The sequence below is a fragment of the Anabrus simplex genome, chromosome 1, assembly GCF_040414725.1.
Source record: "Anabrus simplex isolate iqAnaSimp1 chromosome 1, ASM4041472v1, whole genome shotgun sequence".
Taxonomy (NCBI): Eukaryota; Metazoa; Arthropoda; class Insecta; order Orthoptera; family Tettigoniidae; genus Anabrus; species Anabrus simplex.
The window spans coordinates 844,158,681-844,183,242 of NC_090265.1; the positions used below are offsets into that span (position 1 = coordinate 844,158,681).

Genomic DNA, 24,562 nt, shown 5'->3' on the forward strand with positions numbered 1-24,562 from the left:
GAGGAATTTGTCCATTATATGCCTCATTATCAGAGAAATGTAAAACTCTGAGGAGGAGGAAAAACCTCTTCTCTGTCATCAGCTCATAGAAAATGGGCGTGGCCAACAGTCGATTGCGAGAAAAATAATGCCGTAATTTAGGTTTCTGTACAATACCCTGCAGCAGAAATATGCCCATAAGAAGCTTTATCTCGTCCTTATTTGTCGGAACCCAGTCTTGGTCTCGACTTCTTCGTTTCATCTTACTAAGATGGATTTTATGTGCGATTTTCTGCTGGGCATAAAAGTTTGTCTGTTCAGCTACGTTCTGGCATATCTCGTCATCAAAAAATAAAGCAAATGTTTCGCTCGGTTTTGTTTTCCCTAAAAACTCTCCGTTTACACCATGGTGGAATTTTGGATCAAAGCCGGATCTTCTTTGTCCATTTTCAGTCCAGGTTGACGAAGAAGCTGCACTGGTTGGAATATTATCAGTATTATCGTCACTACTGTCAGTGCCATGATCGCTACTTGAACTGGAATTGAACAGGTGTTGCCTATTTCGCGACTGCAGAACATTCTCATTAGCTGGGCCCGAACCTTGTACATTCGAGGCTGCAGTACTTGTTCCAGGTAAATTCCCGTCACTTTCGAATTGCCCCTCGGCAGAACTTACTTCACTAAGATCGCTGTCCTCCTCACTTTCCAGAATTTCGCTTATCATGGCCCGTAAATCATCCTCCTCTAATGGTTTGGGTCGGTAATTCCTTTTAGACATTTTTAAAATGTAAGAAAAATAATCCAATCGAACCCTCGTCACTGCAGTTTAGAAGGAAATCATTAGTTCTGCCTATACTACGAAAAACATGCGGGTGATTATAAATGCTGCGTAACTTTCGCGATTCACGGTAAACACACACTCCTGTCTTGAAGGAAGAACTCAAAACTGAGCATTATAAATTGGGTCACAGTTCTAAGGGGTTATCAGAGTCTATTTATATAGCATCGTATCTACAGAAATCCCTTCTACAGCAATATTATTGCATTTAAGGGACGAGTAGGTGACGAGCTAAAGCTTCAGCGCGAGGCAATTGGGCCTTAGGTCGTTCTTGCCCGGAGGTAGGATGTGTTCTTTATGATGCAACTCGCAGATAACATATTGGTATTGAAAGAACATAGTTGAAAAAATTCACATCAGGCTGCAGATTCATCCAGAACACGTTGATGAAAAAGAAATAAACATCTGCAGGCAGACAACTGAGAAAAAATCGATTAGGTGGATATATCCGCGTTCCCCACCGAGCAAGCGACGTTTAGCCGCGGATCTCTCCGCTTCGCCCAACCGAACGGGTTAACATCTGTGGACATTACTTTTAAACCCATTTCTTTGAAAAGTGCAATTAATCGTTTTCCATTAGTGTTGGTGCGTTATATGCTGGATAATCGCCTACCGTTTATCTGCATTACTCGTCTATGCAAACTTGTGCGTTGAAGTCTCCTACACTTTGTTATGTAATTGAGCGTATTTAAGATTCTAACAATCCCTAAAAGTCTTCTACTTTTCCAGGGTTCTTCTTGTTGAACTCGTTGATTGGTGCATGTGCATTTATAAGTGTGTACTTCTTGTTTCTCCACTTGATAGTCCATGTTTGAAGGCGGGTGAAATACTGTTACTGTGTGGTGTATCGTTTTTTTTTACTAAACAGGCCGTTCCCAAGTGTGGTGTGCTTTTCATTACCCATTTTCTCGATTTTCTGTCTCTATGATGTCTTCCTCGGTGAACCGTGTTTCTTGAACTGTGAGCGCTATGATTTTGGTCGTTTATCATATCGGTTAACTGTTTGAGCTTTCCGGTTTGCAGCAGTGTGTTAATCTTCAATAAGAGTTTTGTTCCCAATATTTACTAAGAATTTAATTAAACTGATAGAATCACACGATGAAATACACGAGGTAATGCCATATTATTACACACGAGAAAACTGAAACAAAGAAAATAATTTGTATACAATATGTCTCAAAGTCTTTACCAGTTCATACACTGTTTGAGCTATCGCTTGGCATACTTTAAATCATCGTATTAGCGCGCACTAATACTATATACAGTTTACACAAAAGCAGGTTTCATTTAACACTTAGCAATGATACTCGATGGTATCTATTCATTGAATGGATTGACCATAATGTATGAATGACATTTTCTCGTTAGGCCATACTATTTTAGTTGGCCGTCATGGTTATGGAACTTCTGACAGATAATTGGGAACATTTTTCTACCCACGAGATCACAACGCCGCATATCGAACACATGGTCTACTTGACCAAATCAATTACATATTACATTGAACACATACACCTATTTCTGCGTTTACCTGACCATGTTATATACGAAGCGAATCAATACAACGTTGATTTCCTGCCCATCACCATAAAATACTTAAGACAACATAAATACATGAATACATTATACAAAGAAATAATAAACACATTAGCAAACAATACATCTTGAAGATATGACCTTGTCAATCCATATGGTGTCAGCTCAAATTCATCGTCCTGATGCTGGTAGAACCCACGTTCGCCAGCTTCCAAGGTGCAAAAATCTGAAAATCCTCACGAGCTAATTTAACAGCTAAAAATGGGGAGGAATACGTCCTTTAGAGACTCATAAAATTCTCAACGATTGTCATAATATATCATTGGCATGGGATTGTTAATGCAGTGGTGATGAAGGAGACTACTAGGGCTAATGTTCTGAGATCTCTAGAAGACGACGGTCCGCGCACGGGACCAGGCAAATCCATTATGTCGAAAATCTGTCCCTCTTGCTGTTACCAGCGTTCAACCAGATGGGCCACAAGGACATTCTCTGTTTCCTTTCTTCAATTCTAATTTTGTTCGTTTCCAAGTACACAATTATTTCTTATTATTCTGGTCATGTACAGCCTAATTCAATACGTCGCGATAACCATCATTAGTTTAATTCTTTGTCATTCTATCATCTCGAACATTTCAAAAGTCTTATCTCCCTGCCTTCATGCCACTGCACCTTACATCCAACTCATTCATTCATCTTGAGGATTCTACTCAACAGGCGTTTAACTAACACTACCTCACTCGCGTATTTATATAATTCATAAGTTGCACCTCGGGCTTGAACATATTCGATGATCACATTCTTAATTACTAAGGGATTTATAAAAATACATGCATTACCATGTGAAGCAACTACGCAATATATAATCAAATTATTATAAAGATCCATACCAGTTAGTAAAATTGGAATCATAAATTCAGTTGAAGTGTTGTTTCTCCCTTGAAATATATGCTTCAAGCACACTTGAATTTAATAGGATCTTACGTACTAATTCATGCAAATGAGCCAGCTGAAATATTAGTGATTATCCTCAAATCACAGAAGAAATCCTAATTAAATTAATAAAATAATCTTTCCCAGTAACACGCGTATAGTGTCCCCTACATTTAATATTATTAATTACGTAAAAATAAACAAGACTGGTATTTATAATTATATAAATATGCGAACGTGCAGATCTAAAGCCTAGTATATTTAAAAAATGTACTCATCGGATTTTTAGAACTCCATCTCGGCAGCTTCACTCGTGTAGATAGTTCTAGGTTCCTGTTCCTCGTAGTGCCGTCCATAAGGTCTTGAACTCATAAACATACAGGCAAAAATAGGAAATTGGTTAATGAACACTGTTTATGCGTTTCCAAAGAACCTACTGGTGATTAGATCCGCTCATTGATTCAAATGGACTAAGCCGAATAGCGGTCAATTTGTGTAAATCACTATTCATTCGCCTTTTATCACGCGGCCTGATTATTGGTTATACTTAACATGAGTGTCCATCGGGTATGCAGACGTTCTTCTATCAAGAACACCGTTCTATTAATTTATTGAGTGTCATTCACTATTTAAATGTCTTAAAATCGGCGACTATTAATCACTGAATGTAATAGGCTGTCTCACTAATTCTGAGCGACGTCATGCGTTTGACCGTTCTTTGATAATTATGTCATGAGCCGTCACTGATGTTACAAACATTTTTGCGATATTTATACCGCGCTGATATATATTTCTTCAACACAGCACTTCACAATGTTATCCATTTTGCACAGTTCCACACTGACACGAAAACAATACGGCCGCACAAATTACAATGGGTTCCCGGAGCTAGGTTTGGGTTTCATTTATAGTATTTTTGCTGAGTAGTCGGAGAGGTGGTAAACCACACTGCAAACCGAAATTTCACTCCGTTAATCATAATCTTCCAGCGACGTGAGGATAATCAAATTATAGCTCTTGACCCCAGTTTCATACTGATCTAATTTCATGTATATGCGTTCGTTGGGTCGTTCGCAATCTCGAAAGCGTCCTTTTCATAAATTCACGCGTCATGGATTATCTCGTAGAGACCCCCACTTTTTTCTCACGTTACCATATCTTAACACTTGGCTTCAATCTACACACTACTGTATGGCATGCGTCATTACCGATACACTCTTAAAGTATTACGTTTATGTGCATCATCAATTTTCAAATGAGTCCTTGCTCATAAATTTCGATAGGTTATCTCAAATACAAATCTTCTTATTCTTATTAGTTACATATGGTGGGTTGGCACCAATGAATGTGCGGTTAAATCAATAAGGATTTTTATTTCTTGGGGGTTAACACGCCTTGATCTACCCCACTCTCTGACCAAATACTCTTTTACGCGTAGCGCCCTTTCTTCTTCTTTCTCGCTCCGAGTGAGAGAGCAATTTCAAGGTTACGCGGTAATGCGCTTTCCTCCTCTCGGTACATTCATAGAGACCTGCTCCCGTCGAGCTTGCGAACTGCAACTCGTATCCCGGTTTGGGGCGTAAATTGCTAATTACGATACTATATGTCGCAAAATGTTGCGGAAAATGGCATATATTGTTCACTGGGCCTCCTTACATGCCTATGGCGTGGTGATGAACGGTTACAGTACAGACGCTGTTGGGTTACTTAGGCGTATTATGCTATATTATAACTAGCTGCCCGTTCCGGGTTCGCACGAGAGCGGTTACGAATATAAGGTGATAGGCAACTTTTAACCGAGGTAGTAGAATATTTCCTTGTAAATTACATTAATCGTTTTTCCTCCAGTAATGAACTCGAAAAGATATTGTTTTGATGTAACGCGCGAAAGGGACACGTATAGCTGTCCATGATAAAAACATTCTCCACTGAGATCAACTCCAGCCACGCTACGTGTCTGTCTCAGTGCAATGTTTATTGTCATGCCAAAGCAGACTCTTACCAGGAATTGGACTCGCTTGAAATCAAAAGAAAATTTGAAGGAATCATAGGGATTATCGGTATCAAGACCGTTTCTCCTATGTCGCGGCCAGTTAAATTATTAACTTCAATTAAACGATTTTCCAAAATGTTCATTATCAGTTGCGTCCCATTATATAACTTCTATGCTTTCAAAATTAGCTTGTTTGGTGGCAAGCCGGAACGAAATTATGTGGGGGTAATGAACAGCTTCTTCACTATCGACTGCTGTGTATACTAAATAATATTGGCCTACTTACTTGAACCAGGGCAGTGGATTTGGTGAAATATAACTCCCTTTGTCTTTATGAAGTCATTCTTTCTCTATCCTTTGACAATCGAGAATCCCTTTATTAGTAGTTACATAGTTACGTGATAAACGCACTTTTCGAATGCATTGTACTACGACCTCTATTCACTATCCGTCTCGGCATGCTGGATTATCATTGATTTTATATAGATCACTGCAAAACTGGTAATTATTCGTGCGATGCCCCCGGTTCAATTTTTGGGATCAAACTCCTCGTACTCTTAATTCCCCTGACTCGACGATTTGGTGTTTACAACGTCTTCGCAATTCATTTCATCCTCTTTGGGTCACCACCAAGCCTTTCCAGGGGCTGTGGATTATTATTATTATTATTATTATTATTATTATTATTATTGTTATTATATATATATATAATTCGCTGGGGCCATCAAGGACCACGTTAAGTCTTGTTGCATTTGACGCTGAACTTGGCCTTCTTTAGAGCCCAAATATACCTCATTCTTTGTGAGTGGGCCTGCTTACGCTCCTCTGTCCAAGGGGCACCGTGTCTTCTCTTCGGCTGCTCGTCTCGGTTTAGCCCGTTCGTCAATATTTTCTTGCGGAAGAGATCTCTGTTAAGGGCGTCTTCAGCTGAGATATGTAGCATTTGCAGGTCTTCTTTGGTATTTCTAAACCAGGGAATTGTGGTTTTGGGGTTTGAATCAAAAAAGTGAAAGATTTCTTTAGTTAACTTTCTTCCGTCCATTCTTTTCAGATGACCGTAAAATCGTGCCCGTCTTTTTCTGATTGTGTCGGTGATTTTCTCTATTTTGCTGTAGACTTCCTTGTTGGATCTCTTTTGATGGATTCCATTTCTGTACTTTGATCCCAAGATTCCTCTCACAATTTTGCGTTCTCTTTTCTCCAGTTCTTCAAGGAGTCCTTTGTTGGCATTTAGAGACAGGGTTTCGGCTTCATATAGAACTACTGGCTTCAGAACTGTTTCATAGTGACGTATCTTGCTGTTTTGGGACAGGCATTTTTTGTTGTAGATTGTGCGGGATGTTTGGTAGGCTATTTCCAGTTTGCATACTCGCTCCTGAAGTGCTTCTTTGTCCAGTCCATTTTTCATGATGATCTCACCCAGGTATTTGAATTTGTCTACTCGGGTGATGTCCCCGTATTTTGTATGGAGTTTTGGTGGAGCCTCTTTGATGTTAGTCATTACTTCTGTTTCTCAAACGATATCTGCAAACCAGTTTGTTCATCAATTTCCTTTAAAATTTCAACTTGAGCTCTAGCGGTTTCTATGTCGTTTGAGAGAACAGCAATATAAACGGCAAATGCTAAGCAGTCTGTAGCGATCCCCTTGGATTTGGTTCCTATTCTCAATGGACTGTAGTTGGTTTCCTGTAATCTCACCCGCCAGGTTCTGATGATCTTTTCAAGAACACAGTTGAAGAGTATCGGGGATAGCCCATCACCTTGTCGGACTCCTGTTTTGATGTCAAAGGAATGCGAGAGACATCCGTGGAACTTCACCTTGGATTTTGTATCGGTCAGGGTGGCTCTAATTAATGACAGCAGTTTCAAATCAACTCCAAAGATGTTTAGCAGGACTTCCCGGTCAATGGAGTAGTACGCTTTCTTAAAGTCCACAAAGACAAACACATACTGCTTGGACCTTAGTGTACAATATCTGATGATCGTTTTGAGATTTTGGATCTGTTCAGCTGTTGAGCGACCTTTTCTGAACCCTCCTTGGTATTCACCTATTTGATGTTCGACTTGTGCTTCCAAACGCTCCAGGATGGCAAGTGATAGAATTTTGTAAGTCACGGGTAGCAAAGGTATTCCTCTGTAGTTGTTGATGTTCTTCATGCTGCCTTTTTTGTATAATGGATGGATCAAAGCTATTTTCCAATCTTCGGGTAGGGTCTCCTTGTTCCAAATTATTTCTATTTGCTTTTGCAAGATATCAAGTGATTCCTCTGGGGCATATTTCCATAGTTCTGCTACTACTGAGTCTTCCCCCGGCGCTTTGTTATTTTTCAGACGGGCAATGTGGCGCTTGATTTCATCTCTGTCGGGTGGTCTGGAATCTGGGTACCTGAGTAAGGGTTCCTTGGTCTCAATGGCGCTTTGCGGTTTAGAGCAATTAAGTAAATTCTTGAAGTAATCTGCCAGAATGCTGCAATTTTCTTCATTTGATGTCGCCAGTGTGCCGTCCTTTCGCTCAAAGCATAGAGATGGTGGTTTATAGCCAGTGAGTTTGCGTTTGAAGGCTCTGTAGTAGTCTCTGCTTTCATTCTTCCTAAAGTTTTGTTCTATCTTTTCAATGAGAGATTTTTCGTATTTATGTTTCTCAGTTCTGAACACCCTAGCTGCTTGGGGACGTTGGGTTTTGTAGGTTCCCAATCATTTTCTGATTTCGTAGTGTGCCCGTTCGCATCTCGTAGACCAACAATAAAATGGCGGCGTAGGAAGGTATGGCCCATGCGATCTACTAAGGCAATGAACTTCGTATCAATGCAACGTATAGGAGGCTATGTACGTCACGGAAAGGATAGGTTTCGAAGACACTGGAGAACAGTAGAGGCTCATTTGAATTGTTTTAAAAAAATATAGCAGCGGTTGAATTGTTTAACGAGACTCTAAAAAATTACTTTCATGTAGACAAGACGCAGATGCGAGCAGATCTACATATTCCAAGAATAGATTTGCCTACTGAAGAAGAATATTAATTATATATATTCGCGACAGCATATAATTAAAGTATTCATCGCTGTATGCCAGTAGATGAGCCGAGAAAAAATATAAATATATAAATTTTGGTGATATACGACGGATTTGGAATATCAAGTAGCAACGTAACGATCGAAAGAATCGGAATTCACCATTGTGAAATATTTAATAACTACACACGAGAAGAGTATAGCTACCGTTGCAGTAAAAAATAATAATTATTTACGGAGAAAACTTTTTACAGAAAGAAAAACTTTAACGATTATTTTAAATAACAGAAAATGCAGAATATCATGACTAATTACTGCGCACAGGGAATTCTTTTCATTGTCAACAGATACATGATGATGACTGTCTGCTAATTCATCAAGATGGACCGAACTGGGGATATGTACCGTCGAATCAGATGACCAGGCGGAGATTATTGGACAGACCAACCAGTGGAGATGATGACGTTGGATGAGCATCGGCCAGCCGAAAGACCGGATGATACGAAGTGGTCTGACGAGCTATGTAACCAGCAGATGACCGCGAATGTCCAGTTCAGACAGAGATCCAGTTCCAATCTGAGGGTCTAGCAGCAAGTGAAGGACGGAGCAACCACCAGACCAGATGTAGCAACTGACGAGCTAAGTCCATACTTTTCTGTAGTAGAGTAGTTTCTTGCAATCTGCACCCTCAATCTATTTTGGCATGTGCTGAGAGTTTGGTGATTTATGAAGTAATTAGGAACGCGTGTGTAATATAAGTAATGTGTGAAATACTTAAGATTTTAAAATTAGATAGAAGTGATGAATTAGAATGACAATATGACATATACTGGATACTGCACTAGCACATCGACAGTGGAAATAATATCCGATAAGAGAAAGGTATGTTACTTGAGTAGAGCTAGAATCAATGAGTCTAAGTTACTAGTAAAGGTTCGATTAATCTCGTTTTACCTGAGTATAGTTTACGTCACGAATTACCTGCGCAATACGATGATCATTGACAAATTAGGTATTCCTTTCGTCAGAGAAAGAGGGCATATGAATTCATATTACTGTTATTAAAAATAGAGGTTATTGACTGCGTATTTTGCTAAGCAATTCTTGAATATTTAGCATATGGTTCTGGAGTTATGGCTATATGCATGCGGCTAAATGGAAGCCGATAGGATGTTAAAGTATCGACGGTAGTGTATTGAAATGTGATTATATATTGATGAATGGTTTAAGTGAAGAGATTTAGTTATTTTCTACGGGAAGTGTAAGAATTGCAATTTGACGTGTTAATGATTTATTAGTAATATAAGGTGAGTTTCTATGCCATGTTTGAAAATATACGTCAAGAAGAGAATTCCGCGCAGATGACCATTTCAAGGTAAGGTAAACATGAATTATGTAGAATTGTGTATCGTGACAGTGATATTGTGTTTGACTTGGGTGAATAACAGGTACTGCGTAAGAGAGAGTGTTCTTATATATGATGCAATAGACTCATGATTGATTATATATCTAGTATTTCGTGGAGCGGTGATCTTACAGGTTGATATGAAATACCTGCATTCTATACTATCCATACACGTTCAGTAGCACGTATATAAATGAAATATTGAGACAGTGCAGATCATAAGAGTACATTGAGCCAACAATAGATGAGTGTGTAGATTAGAAACTATTCGAAGAGTTAGTTAGATTTTTTTTATTTCTACTCAGATAAATATGATTTTAACTCAGTATATAAAAATGAAGAATATTACAATGGTTAGTTAGGAGCCAGATATCGTAGGCACGAGGGTGGTATTGCTTTAGCTCGTAAGTCGTTACTTGTTCACACTAGAAAGATATTACCTAACACTCGGAGTTCAAACCTATGAAAGACTTTAACTTATGAATGGAAGGTCGGTGAACACTGCCACAATTTAATACACGCGAAAGTGTATACTTGGGAAACATGTCTCATATGTTGTGAGGATAACTTTAATAATTAACAGAGCAGTATTTACAATATGAAAATTTTATTTGATTCCTTGAATGCTCAATGATCGCAAATATTATTTTAAAAAAATGTAATACTTTCGGAACATGGCTACGAAGGTTCACATGTGTATTTATTGGAATTTGAACTTATAAATGAGAGAATGTTAGCATTTTTTTTAAGTTCCACTATTTTATCTTAAATGAGCCAGCGCTGACTCTAATTTATTTTCAAATGATGAGATAACACGGAATTAATACTACCCAGATTTCACTATATCTCGAACATTAGTTTTTTGTCAATAAATAATCTTATATATTTTCTTTAGTATGTGACTGAGTTATGATTTCTGTTCTGGTAACGTTTAGAGTTAAGCTAGTTGTTAAGTTTTCTAGATGTAAGCAATCGACAAGTTCTTACAAACGAAATGCGAGATGATTTCTAGATATCGGTCGTCATTCTCGTGGATATTGATACTCCCATCACGAGTACCCCAGCGGCCAATTTTTCTTCCGAAACCACGTTAAATAATTACATATAAAATCTCAGATTTTATGGGTGGAAAAAGGATACCCTGAGAAGAATTAATGAGCTACCGGGATAATCTTGCACTGACCGTTGCAAGAGCGGGTGCAAGTATAGTAAAATGGCTGCCCAACGTGGGGCAATTGAAGAGAAACACACCGTGGGAAAGTTATTAAAATGACGCCGCAATGTGTGACGATTTGAAGAGAAAGACACCGCGGGATCATTGAATATTGGTTGCCAGAGGTAATTTTTGACATCATAACGTGATTTAAAATGGAGAAAGATGCCGTGGGAACTGTTGGTTGCCAAAGAATAAAATGCCGCAACAGTGGAGCGAGTGAAGAGAAATACACCGTGGGAACGCCAAATAAAGTGAAAAAAGTATTGGAAACGGTCTTCACTTTGAAATAAATTAAATGTCGCATTAATGGTTGGCGCCTGAAGAGAAACACATCGCGGGAGTGTATGAAAATAGTCTGATAATTTATATTACTTAATAGGCAATCATGTGACGAAGCTCGAAATGTAGGTATCGGGTATAGAAAACATGTCACTAATGTATTGAGTAATTTATTAATTATTACCACATGGCTGAACCTGTGAAGATATATTACTAAGGAATTATTGTATTTATTAGATGAATGCTTCTTTTTAATAATAATAATCTAGGGTAAGGTGATTTTAAGTCAGTATGAAATGAAACTTAGTTAATTTTAATTATGGTATAGGCTGATGGCCATACATATAAATATGGAATGCAGCATAACGGAATTTTAATTTATTTATTTCGTAACATGTTCCGAAATGTGAACGAAATCATAGATTTGAACTCTTGGTCTGGTTGTTGTTGGTCTATCTGGTGAGATGGTGCCGATCTCCAGGAAGGTCCATCAATATTATTATTTACTGAAGAGAAAACTTCAAACTAGTGCATATAGTGCAAACCTTGAACTATTTTTAAACCTTGTAGACTAAGTTATTGTGGTGTGTGTGATATAATATTTAATATTTTGTGAACTTAGAAGACTGTTAGGCAAATAAGTGATTTTTAACAAAATAGAGAGCTTAATATAAACTTTGAGATATTATAACGAATATATAGAAAACGACATAAAATGGCAACACAGGGTAGAGTTCAGACAAGAAGAGAACAAGAAGAGGAGATGAGAAGAGCTCAAGAGAAACAAGAAGGAGCGCCATTATGGTTTCTCGAATATTTGAAACAACAACAAGAAGAAAGACAGAGAGAAAAGCAGGAGCGTGAAGAAAAAGAGAGGAAACTGGAAGAAGAAAAACAGAAGGAGAAACAGGAGCGTGAAGAGAAAGAGAGGAAACTGGAAGAAGAAAAACAGAAGGAGAAACAGGAGCGTGAAGAGAAAGAGAGGAAGCTGGAAGAAGAAAGACAGAAGGAGAAACAGGAGCGTGAAGAGAAAGAGAGGAAGCTGGAAGAAGAGAAAGAAAGAAGACGGATAGAAAAGGAACGAAAACAACAAGAATTGTTTAGAAAATTTCAAAAGGAACAAGAAAAGAAACAAGAAGAATGGCAACAAGAACAACGCGAAGAAAGAAAGAAAGAACATTATGAGTTGATGCAAGAATTGCACAAGAAACAAGAAGAATGGCAACAGAAACAGAAAGAATCTTTAGAAGAATTCGTTAGGAAAATAGAAGATGAACATAAAGGGATGATCGATGAGCTACGCAAGAAACAAGAAGAAGCGACTGAAGAAACAGCGAAAACACGGACGGAAGTATATGAAGTTAGGAACGAAATCCAAAACATGCAGACGAGGTTGACTGAAACCATGGAAAATAAAAACAGAGAAATACACGAGGAAATAAATAAAATAAATGAAATGGTAACGGAGAACCAGGAAACAATCCGAAAATTGGAGCAAGAGAAAATAGATAATATAACAGCTGGTATGCAAGGATTAAATCTAAGGCAACAAGACTTAGATGAGAAATATGACCAAGCTGCGAGCAAAGTAGCACAGAAAATTGATGAATTGAAGCAGAAAATAGAAGATAACAAGGTGGAATCGGAACGAAAAATCGAAAAGACGGAAGAAGTGGTGAAACAGATTAGAAGAGAAATACAGGAGATGAAGGTGGAATCACACACGGCGAAATCTATGGCCTCAAGCTTTAGTGATAGACATAGAGCAGTAGAGGTACAGATTAATGAGAGAGAGAACACACCTTCAGGGATAAGCGACCCAAGTAGAAGAGATATAGAAATATTAAACGGTAGTAATCAGAGTGAAGGAAGCACGATAATTAATATTATTAAAAATTACGACGACCGCCCGAAACATTTCGACGGTTCGGCTAAGACCTCACCGAAACCATTCCTTAGGGACATAGAGGAATATTTTAGGGAAGGAAAAATTCAGGAGGAAAAGAAATTGAGAATTATCGAAAAACATCTGGACGGGAACCCAAATATTTGGTTCCAGGCTTTCAAGTACACATTCCATAACTATGTCGAGTTTAAGGTAGCTTTCCTGAAGAAGTTCTGGGATCCTGAGATCCAGCAACAGCTAAGATTAGAGCTGTACTCAAGAAAATTTTCGACTGCAGGCCAAACTCGCTTTAGTGATTTCTTCTCCCTACAATTTCATCGTTTTCAGGACTTAGATTCTCCACCTAGCGAACTGGAGGCAATTAAAACTATTCAGAGGCAATTACCACTCGAAATACAAAGATTATTAGCAGCCTCTGATATACAAACTGCTATTGACATGGAGAGACGATTAAGACAGATCGACCTAACGTCATCCTGCTTAATAGAGAGGAACCCCAGAAATATAAGACAAATAGAAGCAGTCAATACGCTCAGCTCCGAAATCACTAACCAAGGACTAGATAAGGGTCATGAAATTAGGACAGAAGATTGTGTTAGAGCCCAAAACAAAGAATCAAGAAAATGTTATTGTCAGTATAGTGGTCAACAGCACGGAAGATGTGGGTAAATTGGAAGTAGAAATAGTTTCCAGTATAGGAGTAACATTCGATATGGGAACAATAGAAGTCGACCATATCAGAGGAACAGAAGGCGATACGATGAGAGGAGAAGACCTGCACAATATAATCAAAATGAAGAGAATAGGCGATATCTTCAAGAGCTAAGAGAAGAGAGACAAAATAGGAGCCGATGGGAGGAAGCCATCAAAAATAAGGATATAAACGGCGACCTCGAAGGCGCAGAAAGTCTCAAACTTCAGAATTATAAACGAAGAAGACAGGAAGAAGGTTGGAAGGAGCATGAAAATCATGGGAACACAGAAATTTCCCAAACATCTGAGCGAAAAAAAAAACGCCGATGATGAACTAGTTAAACACGAAATTGTAAATATTAAACCGTTAGTGAATATTGTCAAAATTCGCAGTTGGGTAGTAGCACAAATAGATCATTGGGACATTCAACCTGAAGATTTAATTAAAAGAAGATACTTGTCACGAAACTCAACCTAAATTCAAGTTACCAGTAATAGTTGTGAGAGTGTTCAACACCCGATTGTACTGTTTAGTGGACTCTGGAGCTAGCATAAGTGTAATGTCATATACTTTATTCCAAGAGCTAAATCAGAAAATACAGATACCAATCATACCTGTATCTGGTGTAAAAATCCGAGGCATAATTCCAGACAAGTCTGTTGAATGCAAGATACAAGCCTACTTAAGTATAATGATCGGAAAATATGAATTTGAGCATCCATTCATGGTTATGAAGAAAATAAAATACAACGTCATTTTCGGAATAGACTTCATGATAAGCTCTAGGATGACAATTGATATGGATAAGGGTGAAATTCGATTTCCAGTGGTAGAAAATGATGGAAATAGAACTGTAGAAAGAGTTCAAATTAGTAGCACACTTGAAGAAAACGAATGGTTGAAGATCGAGGGAAAAGAAGTAGATCTATTGGACGGAGAGAGCCAAGAACTAGAAGAAAAAGATCTTAGCACAGAAATAGAGCCGGAATTAATCATGAGAATTGAGGAAATCGTTGCAGTCGAAGAGGAGAGCTATGAAAAATCTGAAATTTGGGAAGCTATTACTCAAGCTGCGGTGTCTGCAGAAGAAAAACGAATAAGAAATGAGGGCATCAAGCATACGTTATGCTCAGTTCGTCATCCAGCAGCTAATCCCGTAGAGAGATATATGAAGGAGATCGCTAAATTCGGGAGAATATATTGTAGTCAACAACATTGGAAATGGATAGATATGCTAGATATCATAGCTGAAAGTTTAAACAACACGGTTAATCAATCAATAGCCCAAATTCCTAGCATAGCCCATAAAAATGTTCACCCACAGAGAACATGGGACAGCATTTTCACTATGCAGATAGAGAAAAAGCCAGATCCTCAAGAAATAAATCTAAAGATCCAACAGAGACTCAAGGATCAGTCTCAAAAACGGTTAAGAAGACTACGGAATAAGAAGTTCCATCCACATTTCAAACAAGGAGATCTAGTTCTGGTTAAGACTGCACCAATATCAAATGCACCAGCAAAAATATGTGCTAAATTTCTGCCGTTATACAATGGTCCCTACAGAATCGAACGCGTACTTGGGAATAATGCGTACGAAATAGCAAGTTTAAATGGCAAATATCGTAACGTACATAATGTATGCAATATCAAGTTGTACTTCCAAGAGAATCAGCAAATGTAATAAGAACTTAAGAGATAAGAAAGTCTAAAGCCATTAAATGACCTACCATTGTGAAATGCGCAAAGAGGAAGGAATAAATATCTTTATTACGACCACTAGAATGAAGAAAAAGCAGTTGCCAAATACATGGTTACGGGACATGTAAACAAATTAATGCAACTAGGACGTAATCGATATCAATCTGCTGATATTCGATAATCGAATAGATAATATCGCAATGGCAGAGAATATACGAGATGCAAAGTCACATTTGAGATTCAAGTTAACAATGAGAAAATATATCGTGACCAATATATTTTCTTCATGCCAGGGGGATTAAATGTGCCCGTTCGCATCTCGTAGACCAACAATAAAATGGCGGCGTAGGAAGGTATGGCCCATGCGATCTACTAAGGCAATGAACTTCGTATCAATGCAACGTATAGGAGGCTATGTACGTCACGGAAAGGATAGGTTTCGAAGACACTGGAGAACAGTAGAGGCTCATTTAAATTGTTTTAAAAAATATATAGCAGCGGTTGAATTGTTTAACGAGACTCTAAAAAATTACTTTCATGTAGACAAGACGCAGATGCGAGCAGATCTACATATTCCAAGAATAGATTTGCCTACTGAAGAAGAATATTAATTATATATATTCGCGACAGCATATAATTAAAGTATTCATCGCTGTATGCCAGTAGATGAGCCGAGAAAAAAATATAAATATATAAATTTTGGTGATATACGACGGATTTGGAATATCAAGTAGCAACGTAACGATCGAAAGAATCGGAATTCACCATTGTGAAATATTTAATAACTACACACGAGAAGAGTATAACTACCGTTGCAGTAAAAAATAATAATTATTTACGGAGAAAACTTTTTACAGAAAGAAAAACTTTAACGATTATTTTAAATAACAGAAAATGCAGAATATCATGACTAATTACTGCGCACAGGGAATTCTTTTCATTGTCAACAGATACATGATGATGACTGTCTGCTAATTCATCAAGATGGACCGAACTGGGGATATGTACCGTCGAATCAGATGACCAGGCGGAGATTATTGGACAGACCAACCAGTGGAGATGATGACGTTGGATGAGCATCGGCCAGCCGAAAGACCGGATGATACGAAGTGGTCTGACGAGCTATGTAACCAGCAGATGACCGCGAATGTCCAGTTCAGACAGAGATCCAGTTCCAATCTGAGGGTCTAGCAGCAAGTGAAGGACGGAGCAACCACCAGACCAGATGTAGCAACTGACGAGCTAAGTCCATACTTTTCTGTAGTAGAGTAGTTTCTTGCAATCTGCACCCTCAATCTATTTTGGCATGTGCTGAGAGTTTGGTGATTTATGAAGTAATTAAGAACGCGTGTGTAATATAAGTAATGTGTGAAATACTTAAGATTTTAAAATTAGATAGAAGTGATGAATTAGAATGACAATATGACATATACTGGATACTGCACTAGCACATCGACAGTGGAAATAATATCCGATAAGAGAAAGGTATGTTACTTGAGTAGAGCTAGAATCAATGAGTCTAAGTTACTAGTAAAGGTTCGATTAATCTCGTTTTACCTGAGTATAGTTTACGTCACGAATTACCTGCGCAATACGATGATCATTGACAAATTAGGTATTCCTTTCGTCAGAGAAAGAGGGCATATGAATTCATATTACTGTTATTAAAAATAGAGGTTATTGACTGCGTATTTTGCTAAGCAATTCTTGAATATTTAGCATATGGTTCTGGAGTTATGGCTATATGCATGCGGCTAAATGGAAGCCGATAGGATGTTAAAGTATCGACGGTAGTGTATTGAAATGTGATTATATATTGATGAATGGTTTAAGTGAAGAGATTTAGTTATGTTCTACGGGAAGTGTAAGAATTGCAATTTGACGTGTTAATGATTTATTAGTAATATAAGGTGAGTTTCTATGCCATGTTTGAAAATATACGTCAAGAAGAGAATTCCGCGCAGATGACCATTTCAAGGTAAGGTAAACATGAATTATGTAGAATTGTGTATCGTGACAGTGATATTGTGTTTGACTTGGGTGAATAACAGGTACTGCGTAAGAGAGAGTGTTCTTATATATGATGCAATAGACTCATGATTGATTATATATCTAGTATTTCGTGGAGCGGTGATCTTACAGGTTGATATGAAATACCTGCATTCTATACTATCCATACACGTTCAGTAGCACGTATATAAATGAAATATTGAGACAGTGCAGATCATAAGAGTACATTGAGCCAACAATAGATGAGTGTGTAGATTAGAAACTATTCGAAGAGTTAGTTAGATTTTTTTTTATTTCTACTCAGATAAATATGATTTTAACTCAGTATATAAAAATAAAGAATATTACAATGGTTGGTTAGGAGCCAGATATCGTAGGCACGAGGGTGGTATTGCTTTAGCTCGTAAGTCGTTACTTGTTCACACTAGAAAGATATTACCTAACACTCGGAGTTCAAACCTATGAAAGACTTTAACTTATGAATGGAAGGTCGGTGAACACTGCCACAATTTAATACACGCGAAAGTGTATACTTGGGAAACATGTCTCATATGTTGTGAGGATAACTTTAATAATTAACAGAGCAGTATTTACAATATGAAAATTTTATTTGATTCCTTGAATGCTCAATGATCGCAAATATTATTTTTTTAAAAATGTAATACTTTCGGAACATGGCTACGAAGGTTCACATGTGTATTTATTGGAATTTGAACTTATAAATGAGAGAATGTTAGCATTTTTTTTAAGTTCCACTATTTTATCTTAAATGAGCCAGCGCTGACTCTAATTTATTTTCAAATGATGAGATAACACGGAATTAATACTACCCAGATTTCACTATATCTCGAACATTAGTTTTTTGTCAATAAATAATCTTATATATTTTCTTTAGTATGTGACTGAGTTATGATTTCTGTTCTGGTAACGTTTAGAGTTAAGCTAGTTGTTAAGTTTTCTAGATGTAAGCAATCGACAAGTTCTTACAAACGAAATGCGAGATGATTTCTAGATATCGGTCGTCATTCTCGTGGATATTGATACTCCCATCACGAGTACCCCAGCGGCCAATTTTTCTTCCGAAACCACGTTAAATAATTACATATAAAATCTCAGATTTTATGGGCGGAAAAAGGATACCCTGAGAAGAATTAATGAGCTACCGGGATAATCTTGCACTGACCGTTGCAAGAGCGGGTGCAGTAGAGTAGTACTGTTTCCACGCATTGAGTCTTTCTTGGAGGACTGATTCGCAGGTACCATTCCACCAGGCATGCTTTTTGCCTCTCTTGATTTCTGCAACGTCTTTGGCGGCTTCAACAAGGAGACTTTTGGCGTTGTTAAACTCAGTGTCATTTGGTCTAGCCTTCTCCTGGAACTCCTCGACCCTTTGCCGAAGTTTATCATTGTCGAAGCGTGTGATCTGTTTGGTTGCCTTCCTTGTGTTTGTCCATCTCATAACATTATCGAAGTCATTTTGCAGTCGCTCACAATCTCTTGTAACTTATTTATTACTCTGTACAGAATAACATCATCTGCGAAAAGCCTTATCTCTGATTCCACTTCTTTACACATATAATTGATATATATAGGAAAACATAAAAGTCCAATAATACTGCCTTAAGGAATTCCCCTCTTAATTTTTACAGGGACAGATAAAGCTTCACCTACTCTAATTCTCTGAGTTCTATTTTCTAGAAACAGAGTCACCCATTCAGTCACTCTTTTGTCAAGTCCAATTGCACTCATTTTTGCCAGTAGTCTCCCATGATCTACCCTATCAAATGCCTTAGATAAGGCAATCGCAATACAGTCCAATTGACATCCCGAATCCAGAATATCTGCTATATCTTGTTGGAATCCTACAAGGGCTTCAGTGGAATAACCTTTCCTAAACCCAAACTGCCTTATGTCAAACCATTTATTAATTTTGCAAACATGTCTTATATAATAAGAAAGAATGCTTTCCCAAAGCTTACATACAATGCTTGTCAAACTGACTGGCCTGTAATTTTCAGCTTTATGCCTATCACCCTTTCCTTTATATACAGGGGCTACTATAGTAACTCTCCATTCATTTGGTAAAGTTCCTTCATGCAAACGAAAATCAAACAAGTACTTCAGATATGGTACTATATCCCAACCCATTGTCGTTAGTGTATCCCCCGAAACCTTATAAATTCCAGCTGCTTTTCTAGTTTTCAAATTTGTATCTTACTGTAAATATCATTGCTGTCATAGGTAAATTTTAATAGTTCTTCAGTATTAGTCACCTCCTCTATCTGGACATTATCCTTGTAACCAACAATCTTTACATACTGCTGACTGAATACTTCTGCCTTTTGAAGATCCTCGCATACACACTCCCCTTGTTCATTAATTATTCCTGGAATGTCCTTCTTGGAACCTGTTTCTGCCTTCCATTTTTCACTAAAAGTAGTGTGGCCACCAATTATGCTTGCCACCATGTTATACTTAGTTGACTTCTTTGCTTGATTCAATATCCTCGTAAGTTCCTTCAATTTCTCCTTACTTCCACAGCCATTTCTAACTCTTATTTCTTTCCAACCTGCACCTCCTTATTAGTCTCTTTACTTCCCTGTTATAATATAGTGGATCTTTACCATTCCTTAGCACCTTTAAAGGTACAAACCTATTTTCACATTCCTCAACAATTGCTTTAAACCCATCCCAGAGCCTGTTTACATTTTTATTTACCGTTTTCCACCGATCATAGTTGTGTATTAAAAACTCCTTCATGCCTGTTTTATCAGCCATATGGTACTGCCTAACAGTCCCAATTTTAATCTCTTCCTTTCTTTCACATTTATTTTTAATTACCATAAACAGCTTCGTGATTACTAATACCATCTATTACTTCAGTTTCTCTATAGAGCTAATCTAGTTTTACCAGCACCACATCCAGAATATTCTTCCCTCTAGTTGGTTCCATCACTTTCTGAATCAGGTGCCCTTCCCATATTAACTTATTTGCCATTTGTTGGTCATGCTTACAGTCGTTCGCATTGCCTTCCCAATTGACATTTGGTAAATTGAGATCACCCGCTACGATCGCGTTCCTTTCCTTATCGTTTCCCACATAGCTGATTATCTTATCATATAATTCTGAATCAGCATCTGCACTACCCTTTTCTGGTTGTACACTCCAAAGATATCTAGTTGCCTATTATCTTTAGAAATGAGCCTTACCCCTAGAATTTCGTGCTTGTCATCTGTAAGTTTTTCGTAGCTCACAAATTCTTCTTTCACGAGAATGAATACTCCCCCTCCTACCTTTCCTATCCTATCTCTACGATACACCCTCCAGTTCCGTGAGAAAATTTCTGCATCCATTATATCATTTCTCAGCCATGATTCAACTCCTCTTACAATATCTGGTAAGTATATATCTATTAAGTTACTTAATTCTATTTCTTTCTTTACAATACTTCTACAGTTGAGCACTAACAGTTTTATGTCATCCCTACTTGATTTCCAGTTCCCTGTTCCCTTAACACCGCTGCCTAGCGCACCCTGTTTCCCTGAATGTACCTCCCTATAACCCTTCCAAACAAATTTCCATGTACCACTGCGGTTTAAGTGAAGGCCATCTGAGCGCAGATCCCTATCTCCTACCCACTCATTAAGATCTAGAAATTTCACTCCCAGTTTCCCACATACCCACTCCATAGTCTCATTTAAATCCCCAATCACCTTCCAGTCAGTATCCCTCCTACACAGTATTCCACTGATAACAATCTCCGCTTCCTTCAACTTCATCCGTGCTGCATTTACCAGATCCCACACATCCCCAACTATGCTGGCACTTATACCTGCTTGTCTTACGTTGTTAGTACCAACGTGAAACACTACCACCTTCTCCTTTCCCTCCTCCTTCTCTTCTACTTTCTTCAACATCTGCCTTAACCTAACTCCTGGATAACACTCTACCCTGGTACCCTTTCCTCCACACACTTTCCCGACATGTCTAACGATAGAATCCCCCATGACCAGAGCCTCAACCTACCCACCTCATTTGATCCCCTCCCTCCTGGTCAGTCCTATCTTTCCTGACAGCTGCAGAAGCTACTTCCTCCTCCCTTTTCTCCATCCCATGACCCTGTTCCACCTGTCTTTTCCTATCCACTACTCCACATTTCCCTTTCCTTCCTCTTCCCTTTCTCCTACTTCCAAACTTCTCGGCAACAGTTCCCTGTCTCTCATCTTCCCTCGGTTGTTCTACTTGCAGTGACTCGTACCGATTTCTCACCGACACCTGTCCTGAATTCTGATCCTGAATGGAGCCCTTAGCCTGCAATCTCCTTCCCCTTAAAACATTAGACCACCTGTCTTCCATAATTCCCCCATTTCCTTCCAATCCCTCTATTTCATTTGCCATTGTTTCCTTTATACTGTACATGGAGCATATGAAGAGAAGGTGCAAGTGATTTATTTGTTTCTTGGTTATTTTATTGAGATTATTGTTGGTTTATTAGTATATCTCTGGTTATTTTTATCTGTACTATTTATACTTATGGAGTAAATTATGTTCTGCACATATTTGGCTCCTGTATTGTGGGGTCTATTTTGTTGTATGTTGTTTATCTTGATAAGTGTAACATCTGTGGATCAATGGTAGTGTTTCAGCTTCTTGAGCCCAAGATCACGGTTTCAAAAAGCGGTAGCAGCAGTCGATTTTCGAAGGCTGTAAAAAGGAAAATGCTAAATATATCTGGTGCCACATGTGGTGTCTATCCTGACCAAATTAATTAAAAGTCAGCTAAAGCCACCCAGTATAGTTTCGGTTCAGTAATGCGATCTGGCCGAGTAAAACGGAACGGGGAAATTGACAACCACGTAGCCGAGATGGCGTCATCTCAATATGCCTGCGCCTGGAAGCTGAGGCCATACTTTGTTATTTTCATTATTATTTTACTTGAAACTTCGCTCCCCCTGTTGTCTGTTGTCTGTAAACAAAGCATATTGATTGATTTCAGTAATTAATTGGTTTACTTTCAGGTGTCTAGAAGCGCTTTCAGATGCCTTCAGAGTGTAAGATTAATTATTTTATGCGGCGGCCCCGAATCCCGGACTCCTGACAAATTTTCACATTTGCTAGGGCTTATTGTCGAATATTTCCTCTGCCCTCCCAAAAAACTGCACCCTGGTTCCGCCCCTGAGGTTTACAGATAAATATAACGAAACTGAAGACATCGAAAAAATTTCGAGAAAAACCTCTTACGTCATCAAAATGGACTGACTGACCGGGCGAGTTGGCCGTGCGTGTAGAGGCGCGCGGCTGTGAGCTTGCATCCGGGAGATAGTAGGTTCGAATCCCACTATCGGCAGCCCTGAAGATGGTTTTCAGTGGTTTCCCATTTTCACACCAGGCAAATGCTGGGGCTGTACCTTAATTAAGGCCACGGCCGCTTCCTTCCAACTCCTAGGCCTTTCATATCCCATCGTCGCCATAAGACCTATCTGTGTCGGTGCGACGTAAAGCCCCTAGCAAAAAAAAATGGACTGAAGCTTGTGGCAACATTCTGAGGAAGAATGTGTAGATATTTTCATACTAAAATGTGTAGCTATTCAAGATTGTACATACAGTATATGAAAAAGCAATAGCTGCATTAAATGTGGGACTGGGCCAAACTTTTTGTGGGTTCATTGCGTTCGTGGGTTTTAAAACAGTACCGCCAATGGAAATTCGGATATTTTGAGACTCGTCGTCCACGTAGCAAACTGATACGTTACACTGGTTTCTGGAATACGGATATTTTGAGACTCCGATGTTCTGAGACTCCAATATTTTGAGACGACACCGTCGGGGTAAGAGTGTTGACTCTTGAACTTCAGTGGCGAAAGCCACCGGTGGCTGCCTTTGATAGCATTGCTTTAGGCGGTGTTAGATAAGTTATTTTTCATCCTCGTTATCAACTGGTCGGTTCAGACTGCATCGCCTACGACGAATTTCGATTTCTAAAGAAAATATCGATAGGAGGTTTTAGATTGGGTTCGCTGAAAACTTACGCCTGAGGAACTGGATACAGAAGTCTTGTGGTACTTGGTGGTGCCTGCGCCTGCGCGGAGCAGTGCCAAGACGAAAGCCTCACAATCTCGCTCTCTGCATGCCACTGCCAAACACGTAGCCCAGTAAGGTTTTCCATACCAGTGATCAGGATCCACGCTTGGCTCAGCCAACAGAGCCTCAAATGTAGGCAAATCTCTGCGCTGAAGGGCTTCCATGAGTTCCACCTGCGCAGTAGATGGCTCGTAGAACGCCTTAGGCTCGAACATCTTGGAATACCTTCCTGAAAAATAAAGAGTCAGTACAAGAATATGTCAATAGTGGTAATTAGAATAGTGAGTATTATTCTAAATGCATACAATTGTTGTCGTTGTTGTTATTAAACCTTAATGTAATTAACACGTTGAGTGCCATGTGAGACTAACGTTGACTCACAGGGCTTGATGTCATACGGGCCGCGTAATTCCGCTATGGACTCGCATGCACTCTTCAAGTTTCAGGCCCCGTGGTGTCATATTGGCATCACGCTTGACACGTAAACACATGTTAAATGAAGGTAGGTGGTCAGTACATCATGACTCTGTTCATGGCCTGTTCATTTCGGAGTCCAATGCGGCATCACATAGCATCTACGTCACTGTAATATATCAACCACAATAAATAAATTAAGACGAAATTATTTATTTTTTCAAATCATTCCATTCATACAAATAACAAAATATTGATTGACCTGTATAGTGGTATTCATTGCCCCAAACCAGGGTCTAAAGATGAACCGAAAACAGAAAAATTATATGAATAAATTGTGTAACTGTGTCTTGTTCTCAGTCACACAGATCGGTCCACTTATTGTATATTAATTCAAAGTATAAAATATGAGATTCTGCAGGAATATATATTTTAAACTGAGTTTTGTTCACAATCATTTGACAAATCTGTGCACTTTGAAGAAAAAATCGAACCTAAAGAATTTTTCACATGCTGGGCATTTGAATTTAGACTTGGAGTAATCCCAATCAAAAATTGTCTTCCT

General features: G+C 38.5%; 1 protein-coding gene across 3 annotated transcripts in view; it reads right to left on the bottom strand.

Annotated features, from left to right (window-relative positions):
• The window catches only part of LOC136857622 (uncharacterized), an 80,854-nt gene that overhangs the window by 24,150 nt on the left and 32,142 nt on the right, over window positions 1–24,562 (bottom strand). For 2 of the 3 annotated variants that reach the window (XM_067136415.2, XM_067136413.2), the window contains exon 2: window positions 23,532–23,812. In XM_067136415.2, the coding sequence (XP_066992516.1) occupies window positions 23,532–23,798 (267 nt within the window). In that variant the 5' untranslated portion in view covers window positions 23,799–23,812. Of the gene's footprint in view, window positions 1–23,531; window positions 23,813–23,964; window positions 24,167–24,562 lie in introns of all 3 variants that reach the window. The other variant, XM_067136414.2, reaches the window with a different exon arrangement.